Source organism: Caretta caretta, chromosome 7 (genome assembly GCF_965140235.1).
Source record: "Caretta caretta isolate rCarCar2 chromosome 7, rCarCar1.hap1, whole genome shotgun sequence".
NCBI lineage: Eukaryota > Metazoa > Chordata > Testudines > Cheloniidae > Caretta > Caretta caretta.
Genome location: NC_134212.1, coordinates 51,918,498 through 51,940,725, shown reverse-complemented (window position 1 = coordinate 51,940,725; position 22,228 = coordinate 51,918,498). Strand labels below are relative to the sequence as shown.

The following is a 22,228-nucleotide window of genomic DNA, read 5'->3' as shown; positions in this document are numbered from 1 at the left end:
TGAAGACAGAGGCAAAAAAAGCATTGAGTACATTAGCTTTTTCCACATCCTCTGTCGCTAGGTTGCCTCCCTCATTCAGTAAGGGGCCCACACTTTCTTTGACTTCCTTCTTGTTGATAACATACCTGAAGAAACCCTTCTCGTTACTCTTAACATTTCTTGTTAGCTGCAACTCCAGGTGTGATTTGGCCTTCCTGATTTCACTCCTGCATCCCCGAGCAATATTTTATACTCTTCCCTGGTCATTTGTCCAATCTTCCACTTCTTGTAAGCTTCTTTTTTGTGTTTAAGATCAGCAAGGATTTCACTGTTAAGCCAAGCTGGTTGCCTGCCATATTTACTATTGTTTCTACACATCGGGATGGTTTGTCCCTGTAACCTCAATAAGGATTCTTTAAAATACAGCCAGGTCTCCTGGACTCCTTTCCCCCTCATGTTATTCTCCCAGGGGATCCTGCCCATCAGTTCCCTGAGGGAGTCAAAGTCTGCTTTTCTGAAGTCCAGGGTCCATATTCTGCTGCTCTCCTTTCTTCCCTGTGTCAGGATCCTGAACTCGACCCTCTCATGGTCACTGCCTCCCAGGTTCCCATCCACTTCAGCTTCCCCTACTAATTCTTCCCAGTTTGTGAGCAGCAGGTCAAGAAGAGCTCTGCCCCTAGTTGGTTCCTCCAGCAGTTGCACCAGGAAATTGTCCCCTACATTTTCCAAAAACTTCCTGGATTGCCTGTGCACCGCTGTATTGCTCTCCCAGCAGATATCAGGGTGATTGAGGTCTCCCATGAGAACCAGGGCCTGTGATCTAGTAACTTATGTGAGTTGCCGGAAGAGAGCCTCATCCACCTCATCCCCCTGGTCCCTTGGTCTATAGCAGACTCCCACCACGACATCGCCCTTGTTGCTCACACTTCTGAACTGTTGAAACAGTGTAAGTTTCAGCGATTTAAGCAGCAATAGGATTGAAAGTGAAACTCAGTAAGCCAGTTATTGGGGTACCTGGTTTTATGAATGAATGTCGATTCATTCATAAAACTATACTTATGAAGTTATATTAGTAAAGTGAACAATTAAAAACAATTTCATTGATCAGTTCTATAACTGTCCGGTTTGGCCAATGTACATGGTAGAGGGGCAGTGCTGGCACATGATGGCATATATCACATTTGTAGATATGCAGGTGAATGAGCCTCTGATGGCGTGGTTGGTGTTGTTGGGTCCTGTGACGGTGTCGCTAGAGTAGATATGGAGACAGAGAAGGCAACAGGGTTTGTTACAGGGATTGGTTCTTGGGTTAGCGTTTATGTGGTGTGATGTGTAGTTGCTGGTGAATATTTGCTTCAGGTTGGGGGGCTGTCTGTAAGTGAGGATGGGCCTGCCTCCCAAGGCCTGTTAGAGTGCGGGATCGTTTTCCAGGCTAGGAAGTTGATCATTGATAATGCTCTGGAGAGGTTTTAGCTGGGGACTGTACGTGATGGCCACTGGTGTTCTGTTATTTTCCGTGTTGGGCCTGTCCTGTAGCAGGTGACTTCTGGGTATGCTTCTGGCTCTGTCAATCTGTTTCTTCACTTCAGCAGGTGGGTACTGTAGTTGTAAGAATGCTTGATAGAGATCTTGTAGGTGTTTGTCTCTGTCTGAGGGATTGGAGCAAATGTGGTTGTATCTTAGGGCTTGGCTGTAGACAATGGACCGTGTGATATGTCCTGGAAGGAAGCTGGAGGCATGTAGGTAAGTATAGCGGTCAGTAGGTTTTCGGTATAAGGTGGTATTTATGTGACCATCACTTACTTGCACGGTAGTGTCCAGGAATTGGATCGCTTGTGTGGACTGGTCCAGGCTGAGGTTGATAGTGGGGTGGAAATTGTTGAAATCCAGGTGGAATTCTCCAAGGGCCTCCTTCCTGTGGGTCCATATGATGAAGATGTCATCAATGTACCATAAGTAGAGGAGGGGCGCTTGGGGACAAGATCCAAGGAAGCACTGTTCTAAGTCAGCCATAAAAATGTTGGCATACTGTGGGACCATGCGGGTACCCATAGCAGTGCTGCTGACTTGAAGGTATAAGTTGTCCCCAAATCTGAAATGGTTGTGGGTGAGGACAAAGTCACAAAGTTCAGCCACCAGGTGTGCCATGACCTCATCACGGATACTGTTCCTGACATCTTGTAGTCCATCCTTGTGTGGAATATTGGTGTGTAGAACTTCTACATCCATGGTGGCCAGGATGTTGTTTTCAGGAAGGTCACCAATGCATTGTAGTTTCCTCAGGAAGTCGGTGGTGTCTAGAAGATAGCTAGGAGTGCTGGTAGTGTACGGTCTGAGGAGAGAGTCCAAATGGCCAGATAATCCTGCTGTAAGAGTGCCAATGCCTGAGATAATGGGCCGTCCAGGATTTCTAGGTTTATGGATCTTGGGTAGCAGATAGAATACCCGTGGTCGGGGCTCTAGGGGTGTGTCTGTGTAGATTTGTTCCTGTAGCAGGGAGTTTCTTGAGCAGATGGTGTAGATTCTTTTGGTACTCCTTGGTGGGAATGGAGGATAGTGGCCTGTAGAATGTGGTGTTGGAGAGTTGTCTGGCAGCCTACTGTTCATAATCCGACTTATTCATGATGACAACAGCACCTCCTTTGTCAGCCCTTTTGATTATCATGTCAGAGTTGTTTCTGAGGCTGTGGATGACGTTGCGTTCTGTACAGCTGAGGTTATGGGGCAAGTGATGCTGTTTGTTCACAATTTCAGCGTGTGCACGTGTGCGGAAGCACTCTATGTAAAAGTCCAGTCTGTCATTTTGACTGTCAGGCAAAGTCCACGCAGAATTCTTCTTGTAGCGTTGGTAGGAGAATTCTTGTAGGTCACTGCTCTATTCAGTGATGTGCTGAAAATATTCCTTGAATCGGAGATGGCAAAAGTAGGCTTCCAGATCACTGCAGAACTGTATCATGTGCGTGGGGCAGCAAGAGAGTCCCCGAGATAGGACAGACTCTTCTGCTGGGCTGTGTGTGTGGTTGGATAGATTAACAATATTGTTGGGTGAGTTAAGGGTACCACCGTTGTAGCTCCCTGTGGCATGTAGGAGTTTAGGTAGTTTACTGTCCTTTTTCCTCTGTTGAGAAGTGGGGGAGAGTTATGAGTTCAATCCTTGAGGCAGCCATTTAGGGATCTGGGGCAAAAATTGGGGATTGGTTCTGCTTTGAGCAGAGGGTTGGACTAGATGACATCCTGAAGTCCCTTCCAACCCTGATATTCTATGATTCGATGAAGTAAGCGTTGTAAATGGCTTGTTTTTGTAAAGTCCAGCCATGTGGAAGTTTGTGTGGAAGGTTGGTTTTGTATGAGAGTTTCTAGTTTTGGGAGCTCATTCTTGATCTTCTGTTTGCTGTACAGGATGCTGATCAGGTGGTTCCTCAGTTTCTTTGAGACTGTGTGGCATAATCTCTCACCATAGTCAATGTAGTATGTCGATTGCAATGGATTTTTTACCTTCAGTCCATTTGGTATGATGTCTATCTGTTTGCACTTGGAGAGGAAGATGATAACTGTCTGTATCTGTGAGTTTTTTTCATGAAGTTGATGGATTTCCATTTCATACAGCTAAATTCAGTGCCTTGCATGGTACCAAGTATCAGGGGGGTAGCCGTGTTAGTCTGTATCCACGAAAACAACCAGGAGTCTGGTGGCACCAGACGAACAGATTTATTTGGGCATACGCTTTCATGGGTAAAAAACCCACTTCAGGTGAATGGAGTGAAAATTACAAATACAGGCATAAATATCTATTGGCACATGAAGAGAAGGGAGTTAACTTACAAGTGGAGAATCAATATGGAAGGCCAATTTAGTCAGGGTGGATGTGGTCCACTCCGAATAATTGATGAGGAGGTGTCAATACCAAGAGAGGAAAAATTGCTTTTGTAGTGAGCCAGCCACTCCCTGTCCCTTTAAAACTACTATACTCACCTGGGGAAGTGAGGAAACAGATTGACAGAGCGGAATGGGTACCCAGAAGTCACTGTTAGTTTTTAAGGTGCCATCAGACTCCTTGTTGTTTTTGTGGATACAGACTAACACAACTACCCCTCTGATACTTGGTATCTTTATTAATAGGTGTCCTCTGAAGGAAACTGCTTGTGCAGGGCAAAAGTAAAGCTAGACACTAGACACCAAGCTGTGGCACTGAGATTCTTTTTATACTTTCAATTCTGCTTCACATTCGGTGGGTCAGAATCCTGGGGCCTCTTGCTGTGTAACTCTTGTGTTCAGCTTTACCACGGGAAGCCTGTAGGCTCGGGGTGGGTACAGTTGCAGTTGGAATGGTGTGGAGCCCCTCTGGTGAAATGTTCCTCTTTCTGGCTGGCTGTGTTTAAAAGGCGCCGGGGGTCACATTCCTCCCACTATGCTTAGATTCTAAGCTCACATCTGATCTGTCATCACCTCTAAAAATAACTTTGGGCCCTCTTGGCTATTGGTAAGCTGAGGTTATGGGGGGAGGAGAGAGGACTGTCTCATGTTACTTTGCCACACACTTTCCAGCCAGCATGCCTTGGAATATTCCATTTGCACTAGCATGTCAGTTTTCAGAACTCCAATTCTTTTGTCTGCTGACTGGAGCTTTAAGGGCATAGGGCTGACAGACCAGGAAAGGGTGATTGATCCAACAAACTGGCTTCTGTTTGTTTTTCTCCTCTCTGCCTCCTTGGACTTGAGCTGAGAAGTAGAAGGCTGTAGTCTGATCCCAGTACATTATCACCTCAACTCAGGTGCAGACAAAGAGCTCTTGGCTAATGGAACTTGCCATATTGAAGCAGTCCTTCTAGGCTGCTGTGCTCTCTGGTAGTGGATTGTACTGTGCTTGGGCTGAGCTCCCCTTAAACATCCGCAAAGCTATCTCATTAATACTGTCTCATTGTTTCCTTGAGCATCCCCATCTGTCTATCTACATCGTCTCTCATTTTATATTTAGATTGTCAGCTCTCTGGGGCAGGGACTGTCCTTTTTGCTCTGTTTGTACAGCACCTAACACAATGTGGTCCTGGACCATGAATGGGGCTTTAGGCACTGTGGTAATAGTAATGCAGTTGGCCAGTTTCACAGTACTCCACATAGGATTGCCTCTGACCTCAGCTGATGATCAGCACCAAGAGTTGAGGGCCTTTGGTAATTTAGCTTATCTCTCTGCAAACACTGTTCTTATTCACATATCTCAGCCTTTGATCCTAGCATGCCTGTCTGCCTCAAGTTCCTTGGGTTAATGATATGTAACACAGAAAAGTGGAACTTCTTACTGTGAGCTTTACTACAAAGAGCAGCAAAGGATAATGGTGGGGACAGTCAGGCAGATCTGGCTTACAAGCCACCCAAGGTGTGAACTCATTAAACCTGGGTGACACAGAGTTCTGAAGGGCTCTCTTCTTTATTCCCAGGAAGCCACTGACATTCCAGAACCTGCAGGAGCACCTAGACAAATTGCTGGCAGAGGACAGTGGTGCAGAGGACAGTAGAGGTAGGAGATATTGGGTGTCTGGTCCTTTTGGAGCTTCCTTGTCTGCCTTATTGGGAGAAAAATCAGTCTCATGGGAGACAGATTCCTAAATGAGCTTGGTTCTTGCTTTCCTATGTTCTGATTCATCCTCTCTTTAACTCCTGCATTCTAAGCACTTGTGGGCTAACCCTGCAACAGATCAGTTCTTAGTTGTAACAACCACGTTTCCAGATGGATAGTGGGTGCTTGCTCCAAAGAATGGACAAACTCATTATGCAGTGAACTCTTGTTTGGGCAGGTGTGTTGGATATATCTCCTTAGCAATGATATAGCAAGCCCTTGCTGCTGAGGCTTCACACTGCAGAATAGCTGGAGTGTACCATTCTCCAATGGAATAAGCAGGCTTGTTGATAGTCTGTGGCTTATTCTTCTGATGCATTCCCCTGCTGTTGCTGAATTTCCTCAGCCCCACGCTTTTACCTGCCATGGTCCGAGGCATTTGTTTCCTCCCCCAGTCATTAAAGCACAGCCCATAAGAGGTGATGCTTTGCCTCTTCATGTATCTAGTCACGAGCCCATATCTACTGTGCGAGTGTCCTGCTACCACTAGATGGGAATGTTTGGTCTAATGTTTGGTTTGGAGTTCAGCTTTGATGGCAGTCACTGTTTTGAAGCCACTGAAACTGTTGGGGTAAATTTTCCAGGTGCTATATGAGACTGGGCATGTGACTTGGGTGCTGCATGCCTAAAACATCATGCATTGCTTTGAGAACTTCCATTTAAGTTTCATCCTGAGCCCCCTTCCCCGCTGCCTCCTGGAAGTGCTGATAATCTGATACTAATAACTCTGTTCTACTGCTCCTCCTCAGTTGCAGAATCCAGGTGTTCTTCTCTAGTCTATACCATGGTGTCCACAAAACACTTTTACTGCAAGTGCCACGTGGCTTTCTCTGCTGCTCTGACTGGCTTTCATGCAACTCTCATTTCAGATCAGGTATTAGAGGGGCGACTTGGTCCCTCTACTGTGGTGTTGGACCACACCAGTGGTTTTGAGGGACTCCTCCTGGTTGATGATGACCTACTTGGGGTGAGTGTGACAAGGGGCACAGTGTATGTAGAATGGCCCATGGGGATTTAAAGGTCTGTCTTCAGGCCTGCGTTGTCCTCTTGCAACATGTTCTTCAAAGCAAATCCCCCTGCCGCCATTTTGGTGAGTGTTGTTAAATGACGCTCTGGGAGGCTGTAATGCTCCTGAGTGAAACAGATTCTCCAAGAGGAGGAGTTCTAGCAGTGCCTTCAAACTGTATTTCAGGCAAGCTGCTCCTGCTCTGGTTTTATTGCATAGTCTGTTGTCCAGAGGTTTGAGATTCTGGGGTGGTTCTCAGTTGGGTTTTTTTAAGTCACCTCGAGGTTGCATTGCACTTAGCCTGTATTCTGTGATACCCAGGTGCTGCAGGTTAAGTCAGTGAAGCATTAAACAAAAATGAAAGGCAGTATGCAGGGCCTTTGGGTAACCAGAGGTCTCTGGGCAGCAGGGGCCAGGCAGTTCCCTCATCCTTCCCTTCACTAGCCTGTTGTCCATTCTCGCTCCCTGGCTCACTTCCAGCACCTATTCCCTCTGCTCCTGCCATGATGCTGTGGGAGTCCCCATCACTGCACTGACTTGTTCTCTTCTCTTTCTCTTGCTCTATCCCATTGGCCACAAGCCCTGCTTCCTGCCACTCACTGAACCCACTGCCCCCATTGAGCCCTGCTGCCTCCACTTACTGTAGCCCTTTCTCCCCCAGCACACTCACTGAAAGAGCAAAGTGGCCCACTCTGCTGGGATCTAGCAGATTCTCCACCTGCCCCAGCAATCCCACCCCTCACTGTCTCCTTGCGTCCCTTGCCCCGTGCTTACACCTCTGTCTCAGTCTCTCTTTGTTCTTCCTCCTTGGTCCTTCTTGCTTTGCCTGCCACCGCCCCATCTCTCTCCTCCCCTGGATCTAGAGTGCGTTGTCAAACTGATGTGTGTGTGTAAATTGCCTGTCACTCCCTGAACCCCCACCTCCTTGTCTGGCCTGAAATCAGGAGCACCTTAGAGCATGGGTTGTCATTCCTCTGTGTCGGGAAAGAACCGGGTGGGAACCGTAGTAAGTACTCCCTAGTCCTGGTCTCCAGGCTGGCTATACTGAACCTGTGACTTCATCCTAGCTTCACGTGGCTTATCTAGGATCCAGACATCTCCCCTGCTCCTCCTTGTACTCTCAGCAGCACCAGCAACAAACTATATCTACTTGGCTATTGCTGCTGGGCCCTGGTGGTGCTGCTGAGCTCCTGCTGAGCTCCTACTAAGCTCGTAATGTATTTGCAAACACCATGCGTTATGGGATGTGTGCAATTCAGGTAGCTCCAGACTGTTTGCTGCTGAAGACCCTGGGATCCTGGCAATTGATATGTTGCCTTTGATAGCAACTGTCTCCCTGACTTACGATGGAAAAGTGTCCCCTGTGACTTGGGCTGCATGCAGTGGGAAGTGCCAGTGGTGGGGCCTGGGCTGGGGGAATCTGTGGGCCTGCCTCAGCTGTACAAATCTCCCTTGTTTGTTCCTCCATTCAGGTGATTGGCCATAGCAACTTTGGCTCCATCAGGGCCACGACCTGTGTGTATAAAGGTAAGTGCAGTGAGCGGGTGGTGTGGCTGGAGAGCCTGCCATGACAGAAGGGAGTTGCAGGTTACCCAGCTGGAGAGGCAAGGGTGTTTGATATGCTGCAGCCTCCTCAAGCTTTTAAAACCCCAATCCTTCCACTTGGTCTGTGGGGATGGAAGGGAGGCAAATGATTGTCTAATACCAAATGGGAGGAGTTGGCAGAGGGGATTGGGTTTGACCTTAAGGTCCCCTGGACATCACATCCTCTCCTGCAATGGCAGTGTCGCTGCCTGCTGTTCTGCTGCACTGAGTTCTTAGTTTGTGCTGTCTGGCTCTGTCATCCCTGCTCCTCTCCCCTCTCTTCCAGGGAAATGGATCTACGAGGTGCTCATCTCCTCCCAAGGGCTCATGCAGATTGGCTGGTGCACTCTCAACTGCAGGTTTAATCAGGAGGTACTGTAACTGCACAGCTCTGCAGCCTGTTCCTGGCCTGCATGCCGAGGTGGGGGGCGTGTTCTGTTGTCTTGGTGCGCTAAAGTTGCTTCCAAGCACATGTGCACACTGTAAATGTCAGATCATCATGAAATAATAGACCTCATAAAAGCTATTTCTGCTGCAATTGCAGACTAGGGTACAGTGCAGGTGCCCTCCAAATCCCTTCTGTGTTATGTGCTCATGCTGGATACACAACTGGGGACAGCAAATGCTGCATCTCAGATTACATAGGCTCTCCCTTCTGCTCTCTCCTCTGGCACCCTGTTAGCATGATATACAGGGCTGATGGGAACATTCATGGCATCTGGGCCTCAACATGGTTCTTGCCAATAGGTGCTACGTGGCTTCTCAGGCTGGCATAAGCAGAGCCTGGTAAACTCTTGCCAGGCATTTGGGGGCTGTTTGTTTCACTTGGAGTCTGGCCTGCCTGTTTTCAGTGTGTCCTTGAATGTTGATGTGTGATTGGCAAGGCAGGGGGGACGGGGAGCAGCTGGTGGTGTCTCACTGGCTAGAGTGTTGGGTGTATGGTTTGCTCCTATTCTTTTGTTTGGGCTGAAGGTCAGTGGGGCGGTGGTCTGTAAAAAGGCATAGGAAGTGGGAGTGCAAGTGCCGCTGAGTAACAGGATCTTTGCAGGCGCTGTGGGAGTGCAGAGGGCAGTCTGCTGCTGCCCTGGGAGGATTACAGGTGACCATAGATCTGGGGGCTGTGTGTGTGAACTACTAGAATTATGGTCCAACGCTCTCCTCCTGCCCACAGCAGAGTGCGCATGCTGCTGAGCGCCAGAAAGCCCATTTTCTCTACCTTGTGGCTTCGCTTCCATTGCAGTGGCTGCCTCTCTGGGTGTGAAGAGAACAGGAGTACTCGTGGCACCTTAGAGACTAACAAATTTATTAGAACATAAGCTTTTGTGGGCTACAGCCCACTTCATCAGATGCATAGAATGGAACATATAGCAAGAAGATATATAGTGACCGGGTCGGGCCAGATGGCTACAGGAGAGTAATAGAAGGCAGATATATTAGCCCCAGGTTAAGTAGGTCCCTTTTCACTGGTAAGGTAACAGGGAAGGTTCCAGAACAATCAGGAACCTTCTGGAGACAATTAAGACACAGGCTGATTAGAACACCTGCAGCCAATCAAGAAGCTGCTAGAATCAATTAAGGCAGGCTAATCAGGGCACCCGGGTTTAAAAAGGAGCTCACTTCAGTTTGTGGTGCACGTGTGAGGAGCTGGGAGCAAGAGGCACTAGGAGCTGAGAGTGAGAACGCGGACTGTTGGAGGACTGAGGAGTACAAGCATTATCAGACACCAGAAGGAAGGTCCTATGGTGAGAATAAAGAAGGTGTTGGAAGGAGGCCATGGGGAAGTAGCCGAGGGAGTTGTAGCTGTCGCACAGCTGTTCCAGGAGGCACTCTAGATAGCTGCATTCCACAGGGCTGTGGGCTGGAACCCGGAGTAGAGGGCGGGCCCGGGTTCCCCCCAAACCTCCCAACTCCTGGTCAGACACAGGAGGAGTCGACCTGCACTTTGGGTTCAGAAAAACGGCCAAGCTATTATCAGCAGGAGAAAAACTTTTGTAGTGATAATCAAGATGGTCCATTTAGACAGTTGACAAGGTGTGAGGATATTTAACATGGGGAAATAGATTCAATATGAGTAATGACCCAGCCACTCCCAGTCTCTATTCAAACCCAAGTTAATGGTATCTACTTTGCATATTAATTCAAGCTCAGCAGTTTCTCTTTGGAGTCTGTTTTTTGAAGCTTTTCTGTTGCAAAATTGCTACCCTTAAATCTTTTACTGAGTGGCCAGAGAGGTTGAAGTGTTCTCCTACCGGTTTTTGAATGTTATGATTCCTGATGTCTGGGTGTGAGGTGCTTGAGCTGGGCTTCTTGTGCCCCGTCAGCTTGACTCTATTCTTGGCCTCTTCTCTGTGCAGGAGGGGGTTGGAGACACTCTGGATTCGTATGCATATGATGGAAACAGGGTGCGCAAGTGGAACGTCACCACCACCAACTACGGTAAAGTAAGTGCCTGCGCTCAGTGGCTGCCAAGAGGGAGCTCTCCTTTGCTTTTGGGCCTTCCCACCAGGTCACAGGTTAGGTCGCTAGTGGAGCACTGTGACTGCATGGTCTAGCATTCCCCAGCTGCAGTGATGAGTTCTGCAGAAGCCTTAATTGGTATTGGCAGTGACATGGAGGTGTTGAGAGGAGCTGGCTCTGCAAGAGGGTGTGCAGCAGTCAGCAGAGCCCAGAGAGGCAGTGCTGCTCTCAAACCACACTGAACCCCATCATTGTCTTTGTGAATGCCAGCTGGGGAAGAGCTGTTCTTTCCTTTGGGCAGGGGAAGAGAAGAGCTAGCAGAGCCATATTCCCTTTAAAAGGGAAGGAAGTAGGTGGCTCCCTTTGCTCCCTGTATCTGACAAAGCTCTTTCCTGGACTTTGTAAAACACTAGTGAGTGGTTTGGCGAAACAAGGAGCCAGCCCCAGGTGAGCTCGGGGATGCAGACAGCCTGATGATCACTGATCTATGCTCCTGGTAGCACACTGCACCCTTACAGCACCTACGTATTCGGACCTGGCTGCTTGGCCATCTAGTTCAGTTCACTGAGCAGCTGCTCATGGGAATGAACCCCAGCTTGGTGCAGCTATTGTTCTCAGGAGGGCACCATTTGGTTTGCTCCTTGTTAAACGATGCTGCTGCCCTGTGGCTAATTCTGCTGGGTTTGTGGGTCTGACACAGCCACGGTCATACATGTAAACCTAGTAATGGCCAACAAGGAGAGCCTCTGAGTGTTGTGTGCACAACTGTGCAGAGGTGGCTGACGATGCTGTGTGAGCTTTTGTGGGAAGGAGATGTCCCGTGCTTTTCTCTCTAGACCTGGCCAAAAAAGGGTTGCTGGAAAACAACCGAAATTGTTCTCTTTGCAAAACTGAAAACTTCTGATTTCTGTCAGGAATGTCAGAATGAATGCTCCTGGCTGTGCCTGCCTGCAGGGCTCAGTCTTAGGGAGACAAGGTGGGTGAGTAATCTCTTATTGACCAATTTCTGTTGGGGACTGAGACAAGCTTCTCAGGTCTCTGAAATGTACGCCAAGGGCCAGAGCTAAATACAAGGTGGAACAGATTGTTGAAGTAGTTAACACATTTCAAGGGACCAATCAAGGTGAAGTGGCCCGTTAACAGCCCACCATTCATAGGGAGGAAAGGAAGGGCAAGGGGAGCAGCTGGGGGAGGTTGGTAGTGGGTTATAGATTATTTTAATAAGCCATAAATCCAGTGTGTCTATTCAGTCCGTGATTTTTAGAGCCTAGCAAAGTTATGAATTTAAGCTCCCAGGCTTGTCTTTTGAAGGAATTGTGCAGGCTTGTTTGAGGATGAAGACTCAGAGGTTGGATATAGAGTGATCACTTTGCAAAAAGTGTTCACCCACAGGTGCTTGGGTGTGTTTTTGTCTTTGGAAGGCTCTTGCCAGCTTCGCTTTCTGCAAGTGATGTTGACACAAGCTTTTCTGGGGGGCTGCTGAGACACAGTGCCTAGGAGCTAGGTGTTCCCCCACCAGCTCTGGGAGGCAGAGAGTCCCCCTGTACAGACTGCCCTGAGGCGAGGGACCCCTGTTTTCCGTGCTGTCTGGCTCTAGGTCAGCCTGGAAGCTCCTGAGAACCTTGGATTGAGCTCAGACTTACAGGGCTTCTCAAAGTGCCTGCTGAGAAACCAGGAGCTCGGAAGCCCTGAGACACACTCTCGGGATCTGTGACAGCACTGCTATGTGGACTACCCTGGGCTAGGGACCCCCAGGGCTTCCAGACTCATGGCCAGCGGGCTCCCTAAACTGACACTAGTGTTTGTTTTGGAAATGTGTCAGTGTTACTGAAATGAATTGCTGTGGGGGATTTCTGGTTCATGGAACACTTAGAAAAATTTGGATTCATTCCTTTTCGTAATGAAACCAAATTGCAAAAATGCAAAGTTTCCCATGAACCAGAAAACCCATGTTTTGGCTAGCTCTTCTCTTCTCTTCCCAGTCCAAGAGTCTGGGATAGGTATCTGGTCCTGCTCTGGTTTGGGAATATCCAATGGGAAGCTGGTCGAACACCTGGATAAGCCTCTAAACCTTTTCCTTCTCTTTGTGCAGTCCTGGGCGGCAGGAGACATCGTCAGCTGTTTGATAGACCTGGATGAGGGGACCATTGCTTTCTGCCTGTAAGCATCTTTGCAGGGCTCCCTGTTGCATTGACTAGCCCTGCTTAGTGTCAATGTTCCTCTTTCCTCTATTCTCAGCAGATGCTGCCAGGCCTTGGATGAGCTTCTCCTGGCAATCACCAGGAATATTGTACTCCCATGGCTGAACCCTTGGCCAAAGTAGCAGCTTGGTAGGGTACTTATACTCCTAATCGTCATGGAACCCAAATGGTTTACTTCTGAGCATGACTTAAAGGCTCTATCTTTGGTGCAGAGCTAACACAGGTGAATGGCGCTTGGGTTAACCTAGCCCAGATCATAGAATCATAGAATATCAGGGTTGGAAGGGACCTCAGGAGGTCATCTAGTCCAACCCCTTGCTCAAAGCAGGACCAATCCCCAATTTTTGCCCCAGATCCCTAAATGGCCCCCTCAAGGATTGAACTTACAACCCTGGCCTTTAGCAGGCCAATGCTCAAACCACTGAACTATCCCTCCCCCTCCAATGTGAGGAGCCACACTGTGAAGACCTGGTCAAGTTATTGGGTCCACACCTAAGTTCCCTCTAAGCTGCGCAGCCACACAGCAGCCTATTAAGCGCCTCTCAGGGCGGTGGCAGGGAGAGATGCTTCTCCCCCAGCCCCAGGCCTGCTGTGGCCAGGGAAGAGCCTCCCCCCCCCCCCCCCCCCAGCTGACCATGGCCCTGGGCCTGCCGTGGCTGGGGGAGAGGCGCCTATTCTCCCCAGCCCACATGCTGCTGTGGGGAGAGAGCTTGGGGAAGTCCTCTTTCCCCACTGTAGCCCTGGGGCAGCCTGTCCTGTACCCCAAGCCCCTCATCCTTGGCCTCACTCCAAAGCCTGAAACCCCAGCCAGAGCCCCTACACTCTGAACCCCTCAGCCCCACCCCCACCACATGAATTTTGTTATGTGCACCAATATGGAGGTGATGTGTGACACATTCATTCATTCTGCACATGCGTGGGGGAAAAATTAGAGGGAACACTGGTGCTGCACTCCTCCAAATGTGTTGCTAGGACTACTGGGGTTCTTATGATTCTTAGCAGTGCAGTAAGCTGAGATGCTCTGATAGTTTTGCAGTGAGTCATGGGAGAACTTGTCTGTCCTCGGCACATGAGGAATTGTGGGAAGGTATTGGAGTACCACTGGCATGAACCTGCTTCCGTACTGCAAACTGGGTAGGTTACAAGCCCAAGTGAAAGCAGCACCTGGGCTTTAGCCTACAGCCCCAGATGAGCTAGCTGGACTGGGTTTCAGAGTAGCAGCCATGTTAGTCTCCGCAAAAAGAAAAGGAGTACTTGTGGCACCTTGGAGACTAACGCATTTATTTGAGCATAAGCTTTCGTGAGCTACAGCTCACTTAAGCTCCTTCATATGTAGGTCAGAGGTTTGTGTGTGTGTGGGAGCCAGCTTAACTTTGTAGTGAAGACAGCTTAAAGCAGCCCAGGGATTCAGGCTGTGCCCCCAGGATTGGGGCAGTGCCACCAGGCAGGCTAGACGTGGTGGGGAATCACTCAGGTTCTCAGGGTTCTGGGTCAGGTGTCTGTGGCACTGCATGGAGTTCTGCACCATTGTAATATTGCACTTGTGAAAACTCCCCCAGCCCCATTCCACTAAATGAATGGGAGAGACGCTGCTTTGGAGTCCGCTGCAACAGTAGCTGTGTGACAGATGCAGAGTTGCTGCAGGCATGCAAAGTGGTGAGCAGAAGGGCTGTGCTAATGGAAAGGGCAAGTCTGTGTCAGATGTTGCTTTTAAACTTCTAAAGTGCTGGTACAAAGCTAGAGAACTAGACGTAGGAGAGCTCTGGAATTAGCTGTTAAAGGGAGCTGCAAAGCAGACTCCGAATGGGGCTTATTCTTTGCACTCTCTGGTGGCTACAGAAAGCCTGAAAGGTATCTTCAGAAATGCTTTTTTCTGCTTGTTTTCCATAAGAAATTCTGTTCATGTCTAGCCTGGAAGACTCTGGGGCTGGAGAGCTAGTAAAATAACAGTGTGTGAGGCCAGAGAGTGAAAGTTGAGTCAGACTGTCAAACAGCTGTTCAGTTTACAGCAGCATTAATCTTCAGTAACTCTTTGTTAAAGACAGGTTTCAGAGGAACAGCCGTGTTAGTCTGTATTCGCAAAAAGAAAAGGAGTACTTGTGGCACCTTAGAGACTAACCAATTTATTTGAGCATGAGCTTTCGTGAGCTACAGCTCACTTCATCTGATGAAGTGAGCTGTAGCTCACGAAAGCTCATGCTCAAATAAATTGGTTAGTCTCTAAGGTGCCACAAGTACTCCTTTTCTTTGTTAAAGAGTCTATCCCCAGCCCTCTGATTAAAGGGTGAGAGCTCCAAATACACCACCCAGACCCCCCCCAGCCGTCCAGCCTGGGGGAGGGATGTTGGTGGGGGAACCCTTGCAGGCTGCCTTTCGGCCTTTTTTGCTGCTTTCCAATAGATAACCTCATTTAAAAAAAAAAATCCTTCAAAGGTCACCTTTAAACTCAAGCCCAGGCAGCTGTGTAATGGAGGGTAGATGAGCTCCCTCTTCTGGGGCACTTATGGTGTAACAGCCTGCACTCCTGTTCCTGTGAGGCACCTGCTGGCAGGTGGGCAGAACACTCACCCCCCTTTTTCTCTGGGGCCAGGGCAAGTTGGGGGTTGCTGGGCTTGGCTCTAAGACAGCTGGTTGATTGGCAAAGCAGGCCCAGTGGAGCGTGGCAGTATTCTCTCCAGGGAATGGGAATCTCTGGTGTGGAGCAAGTTGCTGCTGGGTGCTGGCCAGAGGAGGGGAGTCCAGCAAGTGGTGGGCATTTCTGATGCACAGCAAGGACTGAATGCAGGTGCTTTGTGGAGAAGATGCTCTAAGGCTGCAGAGTAGAACAGACTGCAGGTGTGTGAACTGCAGTGTGCACCACAGTGCTGCGCTGTAGCTGCTGTGTGGATGCTGCCGGCATGAAGTACAAGGTGCCTAGTTAGCTCTGCACACAAGACTATGTTAATGTGAAATAGAATCATGAAAGCACAGGACTGGAAGGGACCTCGAGAGGTCATCTAGTCCAGTCTCCTGCACTCATGGCAGGGCTAAGTTCACGTCAGCAGTGTCCAGTGCAGTTACATCACAGCACTTCAGTGCATGCTGCAGTTTGCACCCCTGTAGCCCACATGGGGGGCTGTGCAGACAAGCCCTTAGCTTCCTGGTTGGAATGGGAAGACCTTATGGCCCCTCCCTCGCAATTACATTGGTAACATTAAGAAAAGGAGTACTTGTGGCACCTTAGAGACTAACCAATTTATTTAAGTATAAGCTTTCGTGAGCTACAGCTTACTTCATCGGATGCATAAAGTGGAAAATACAGTGAGGAGATTTATATACACACAGACCATGAAAAAATGGGTGTTTATCATACACATTGTAAGGAGAGTGATCACTTAAGATGAGCTATTACCAGCAGGAGAGTGGGGTGTGGGGAGAAAAAACCTTTTGAAGTAATAATCAAGGTAGGCCATTTCCAGCACATTTCCAGGAGTTAACAAGAACGTCTGAGGAACAGTGGGGGAGGGGGAGGAATAAACAAGGGGAAATAGTTTTACTTTGTAAAATGACTCAACCACTCCCAGTCTCTATTCAAGCCTAAGTTAATTGTATCCAATTTGCAAATTAATTCCAATTCAGCAGTCTCTCATTGGGGTCTGTTTCTGCAGTTTTTTTGTTGAAGAATAGTCACTTTTAGGTCAGAAATCGAGTGACCAGAGAGATTGAAGTGTTCTCCGACTGGTTTATGAATGTTAGAATTCTTGACATCTGATTTGTGTCCATTTATTCTGTTACGTAGAGACTGTCCAGTTTGACCAATGTACATGGCAGAGGGGCATTGCTGGCACATGATGGTATATATCACATTGGTGGATGTGCCTCCGATAGTGTGGCTGATGTGATTAGGCCCTGTGATGGTGTCCCCCGAATAGATATGTGGGCACAGTTGGCAACGGGCTTTGTTGCAAGGATAGGTTCCTGGGTTAGTGGTTCTGTTGTGTGGTGTGTGGTTGCTGGAGAGTATTTACTTCAGATTGGGGGGCTGTCTGTAGGCAAAGACTGGCCTGTCTCCCAAGATCTGTGAGAGTGATGGGTCGTCCTTCAGGATAGGTTGTAGATCCTTGATAATGCGTTGGAGAGGTTTTAGTTGGGGGCTGAAGGTGACGGCTAGTGGCGTTCTGTTATTTTCTTTGTTAGGCCTGTTCTGTAGTAGGTGACTTCTGGGTACACTTCTGGCACTGTCAATCTGTTTCTTCACTTCAGCAGGTGGGTATTGTAGTTGTAAGAATGCTTGATAGAGATCTTGTAGTTGTTTGTCTCTGTCTGAGGGGTTGGAGCAAATGCGGTTGTATCGTAGAGCTTGGCTGTAGACTATGGATCATGTGGTGTGGTCTGGGTGAAAGCTGGAAGCATGTAGGTAGGAATAGTGGTCAGTAGGTTTCCGGTATAGGGTGGTGTTTGTGACCATCGCTTATTACACTTCCTGGACACTACAGTGCTTTCTCTTGTGTGGACTGGTCCAGGCTTAGGTTGATAGTGGGATGGAAATTGTTGAAATCATGGTGGAATTCCTCAAGGTCTTCTTTTCCATGGGTCCAGATGATGAAGATGGCATCAATATAGCGCAAGTAGAATAGGGGCTTTAGGGGACGAGAGCTGAGGAAGCGTTGTTCTAAGTCAGCCATAAAAATGTTGGCATACTGTAGGGTCATGCGGGTACCCATAGCAGTGCCGCTGATCTGAAGGTATACATTGTCCCCAAATGTGAAATAGTTATGGGTGAGGACAAAGTCACAAAGTTCAGCCGCCAGGTTTGCCGTGACATTATCAGGGATAGTGTTCCTGACGGCTTGTAGTCCATCTTTGTGTGGAATGTTGGTGTAGAGGGCTTCTACATCCATAGTGGCCAGGATGGTGTTTTCAGGAAGATCACTGATGGCTTGTAGTTTCCTCAAGAAGTCAGTGGTGTCTCGAAGGTAGCTGGGAGTGCTGGTAGCGTAGGGCCTGAGGAGGGAGTCTACATAGCCAGACAATCCTGCTGTCAGGGTGCCAATGCCTGAGATGATGGGGCGCCCAGGATTTCCAGGTTTATGGATCTTGGGTAGTAGATAGAATACCCCTTGTCGGGGTTCCAGGGGTGTGTGTGTGCGAATTTGATCTTGTGCTTTTTCAGGGAGTTTCTTGAGCAAACGCTGTAGTTGCTTTTGGTAACTCTCAGTGGGATCAGAGGGTAATGGCTTGTAGAAAGTGGTGTTGGACAGCTGCTGAGCAGCCTCTTGTTCATATTCCGACCTATTCATGATGACGACAGCACCTCCTTTGTCAGCCTTTTTGATTATGATGTCAGAGTTGTTTCTGAGGCTGTGGATGGCATTGTGTTCTGCACGGCTGAGGTTATGGGGCAAGTGATGCTGCTTTTCTACTATTTCACTCCAACGAGAGACTGCTGAATTGGAATTAATTTGCAAGTTGGATACAATTAACTTAGGCTTGAATAGAGACTGGGAGTGGTTGAGTCATTATACAAAGTAAAACTATTTCCCCTTGTTTATTCCTCCCGCTTACCCTTCCTCCCTCTCCCCCCCCCCCCCCCCCACTGTTCCTCAGACGTTCTTGTTAACTCCTGGAAATGTGCTGGAAATGGCCCACCTTGATTATCGCTTCAAAAGGTTTTTTCTCCCCACACCCCACTCTCCTGCTGGTAATAGCTCATCTTAAGTGATCACTCTCCTTACAATGATAAACACCCATTTTTTCATGGTCTGTGTGTATATAAATCTCCTCACTGTATTTTCCGCTTTATGCATCCGATGAAGTGAGCTGTAGCTCACGAAAGCTTATGCTCAAATAAATTAGTTAGTCTCTAAAGTGCCACAAGTACTCCTTTTCTTTTTGAGAATACAGACTAACATGGCTGCTACTCTGAAACCATTGGTAACATTGGGACCAGGGTTTGCTTCCTCCTGCTGGGAACTGCCACTGTAACACCTGGGAGTGGCACCATGGGAACACATTGCTGCTGGACCTGGTGAGCCAAATGCAGGACACTTTCTGGTGCTGAAAAGTAAAGCCTATGGAGTGGCTGCTGTTGAGAGTTCAAGGGCGCTGTGGGTGCCCAGTGTCTGCAGACCAGGCCCTGCTGGAGGGAACGTCCTTCACCCAGGTGTGTCCGTTGCAGTATTCCTTGCTAAACAGGTTGGCAAAGTTTTACCCTGCAATGCCTCTCCCAGGCCAGGCCCCTGCCACATGTGAGCTGTCCTGTGAGCTTTACGCTGGTGGCATAGCACAAACACTCTGTAGCACAATGGGACTGAATTCCTTAGCACTGCTAACATGGTCTGTCTGTGGCATCCCTCACATTCCCAGGCCCACAGCCATGGCTCTGGAGAAAATCCTCTTCAACCTAACTTGCTTGATTTTGATGCTGGGTTCTTGTTGTGCTTGCTGACTGCAAGGGCCTTGGCAGCACTGATTATGCCCAGCCCTGCCAATCTGTGTTGGAGAGGGGGCACTTTGTAGCCAGCATCAGCAGCTCATCTGCAGCTGCCTGGCTGCTCTGGCTACACTTCTGGTTCCCTGGCTCCATTTCTACCTCTCTGACCCCCATTGCCTAGCACCATAGATCTGTGCAGGGAGCATACACTGGGGCCCAAGAGGCAGCTGCAGGCAGGTCTCAGCCAGGCAGGGGGACAGGAAACAGGTTGTGGGTAGCCTGATACAGCACAGGTGAATTCCACAGCTGAAGCTGAATGCTGTGGCTGAGGAATCTGAGATCTGTGGGGCACTGACATAGAGGAACAGGGAAAATCACACTCTGAGTGTTATCTGTGGTGTCTTGGATACCATTATTGCTTCACACTCCATTCATGTTTTCAGGGTTACCTCAGCATTAAAAGGGCTAGAGACACATTTTCTGAATGAGATTCTGGAGCACACGTCTGGTGTGGATTCATGGGCCCTTGGTGCTGATTTCCAAATCTGCCAGTGCACATCTGCCCTTCACTGTGTGATCATAGTAAATAAGAGAAGCCCGTGGTCTGTTGCCTCCTCCTCCAAACATGGTCCCTGAGATGGATGAACCACTAACCTCTTCCAGGCTGGTTAAACCCCAGTGGGGGCTGTCTCCTCTTTCAGGAATGGTGTGTCTCTGGGAACAGCTTTCGATAACATCACCAGGGGAGCTGGCATGGCGTACTTCCCCGCTATCAGCCTCTCCTTCAAAGAATCAGTCGCTTTTAACTTCGGCAGCCGCCCACTCCGATATCCTTTCACAATAAGCCTGGGGGAAGAACAACCGGTACCTAGACCATTCTGGGTGAGGGGTGCTGAGTGCACAGGCCAAACTCTGCAATCCACGATCCTGCCCTCACTTGTCCTACTCAGATGTGCTCTTCGCCATCCCTTGGGCCGGAAGCTAAGCAGGGTGGGCAATACGAAGTGCCTTCTCCTGTACTGGGGGTGTTCCACTTGCTCTGAAATGAAGTGGGTCTAATGCTGCCTCAACTGTGGGCTGACTGCTCTTGAGTGCCAAGATCCCTTCACTGTATCTTACTCAAAGTGTAGAAGTCCCAAGGGGGCCAGGAGTGTGGGCCCCCTTTGCTACGGGCCCTTCCCATCCTCCCCTCCGGGCTGAGGGCACTCTAATGTATCTTCTGGCATGGCAAAAGTGCCTCACGTGTTGGTGGGAGGGTTGGGAATGGCAGCCCATAGCTGCGCGGCTCTCGGGCCTGATGATCCCAGAGGTACTTTAGTGAGCAAAGTCTGAAATACTTGTACTTCCTTGTGGCCTCTTGGAATGTCTGTTCCCTGTAGGGTGACCAGATGTCCTGATTTTATAGGGACAGTCCCGATTTTTGGGTGTTTTTCTTATATAGGCTCCTATTACCCACCCACTCCCTGTCCCGATTTTTCATACTTGCTGTCTGGTCACCCTAGTTCCCTGCTTGGCACAAGGACTGGAAAGCATGGGGTGGCCTCAAGTTCTGACCAGAGAATATATGGACTGTATAATATAGCACATGCATGGCAGTCTTCTTGCAGAGCCAATGGTACAGGTCTTCTGTTGCTTTCTGGCTAGTAGACTTTTCTTAACACTCCAGCACTTATCCGGTGGAGGGATATCGCCCCCTGCAGGACCCGCCCAGTGTGGACCTGGTGAAAGCTCACAAGCTGTTGGGCTACCTGAAGAATGTTATTCACATTGGGATAGACGTGTTGGTAAGTTGGCATCATCGGGTTAGTGAGGCTAAGATCTAGGAAATTTGTGCTGCTGCCTTCCCTCTGTCTGCCACTTTAAAAGCTCTTAAAACTCTGTGGATAGCTCCCTACCTTCAGGGATATGTGCTTGTGGGGGGCTCCTGTGACTTGGTGACTCCTAATTGCCTATCACTCAAGGGTTGCAATAAGTCACCTCTAGCTTGTTAAAATATTTTTTGTTTGCAGTGGTGTTGTAGCCGTGTTGGTCCCAGGATATTAGAGAGACAAGGTGAGTGAGGTCATATCTTTTACTGGATCAGCTTCTGTTGGTGGAAGAGAGAAGTTCTAGAACTGCACAGAGGACTTCTTCGGGTCTGGGAAAGGTCCTCAGTGTCGCAGCTAAATACAAGTTGGAACAGATTAAACATAAGGGGTTAACACATTGCAAGAAACCATTTTAAACGAAGTGGGCAATTAATATCTCTGCAGTATCAGAAGCAAGCTCCCCACAGACCAGGACCCACCAACTCAGAGGCACCAGACTCTGGCAGAACAACTGGATGCAAAACCTACAGACATAGCTCCACTGTTAAGATGATCAGTACCCCCATAACACTTTTTAGGATCCATGGGTCCTACATATGTCTATCACAACCTGGGGTATACCTCATCCCATGCATCAAATGCCCCCACAACACCAGTGTGGGCAAACTCGCACAGAAAAATGTTAAGACCAAAACACCCTGGCACTTGTGGGGAATGCCTTTCCCACAGTGATCTCTCCATGTCTGACCTCTCAGTCCTCATCCTCAAAGGAAACCTGCACGACACCTTCAAAAAATGAGCCTGGGAACATAAGTTCATTACTCTGCTGGACTTGAAGTCCTGGTCTACATGCAAAGTTGGGTCTTTTAAGCTGCCTTTTGTTGACCTAGTTGTGCATGTGTCTACACTTAAGCATGTGTCCTGCTGATGTAAGCACCCTGTTACAGCAACACAGCACCACCACTTCCCCAAGGGGCACTGAGCCATGGTCGATGTATGGAGGTGGCTGCAGCATGAATGTAGACACTGCGTTACTTATGTCTACCCTAACAGTCCTCCAGCAGCTGTCCCACAATGCCAGACACTGACCGCTCTGATCACGATTGTGAACTCCACTGCCCAGGGGTCACAGAGACTGGAAGGCTCCCCACCACCTCTTTAAAGCCC

The 22,228-nt window shown here is 48.8% G+C and overlaps 1 protein-coding gene across 8 annotated transcripts in view; it reads left to right on the top strand.

Annotated features, from left to right (window-relative positions):
* The window catches only part of RNF123 (ring finger protein 123), a 160,560-nt gene that overhangs the window by 15,910 nt on the left and 122,422 nt on the right, over nt 1–22,228 (top strand). For all 8 annotated transcript variants that reach the window (XM_048856501.2, XM_048856502.2, XM_048856503.2 and 5 more), the window contains exons 4-11: nt 5,415–5,494; nt 6,463–6,560; nt 8,072–8,126; nt 8,470–8,555; nt 10,538–10,624; nt 12,733–12,800; nt 19,955–20,080; nt 20,923–21,037. In XM_048856501.2, the coding sequence (XP_048712458.1) occupies nt 5,415–5,494; nt 6,463–6,560; nt 8,072–8,126; nt 8,470–8,555; nt 10,538–10,624; nt 12,733–12,800; nt 19,955–20,080; nt 20,923–21,037 (715 nt within the window). The remainder of the gene's footprint in view (nt 1–5,414; nt 5,495–6,462; nt 6,561–8,071; nt 8,127–8,469; nt 8,556–10,537; nt 10,625–12,732; nt 12,801–19,954; nt 20,081–20,922; nt 21,038–22,228) is intronic.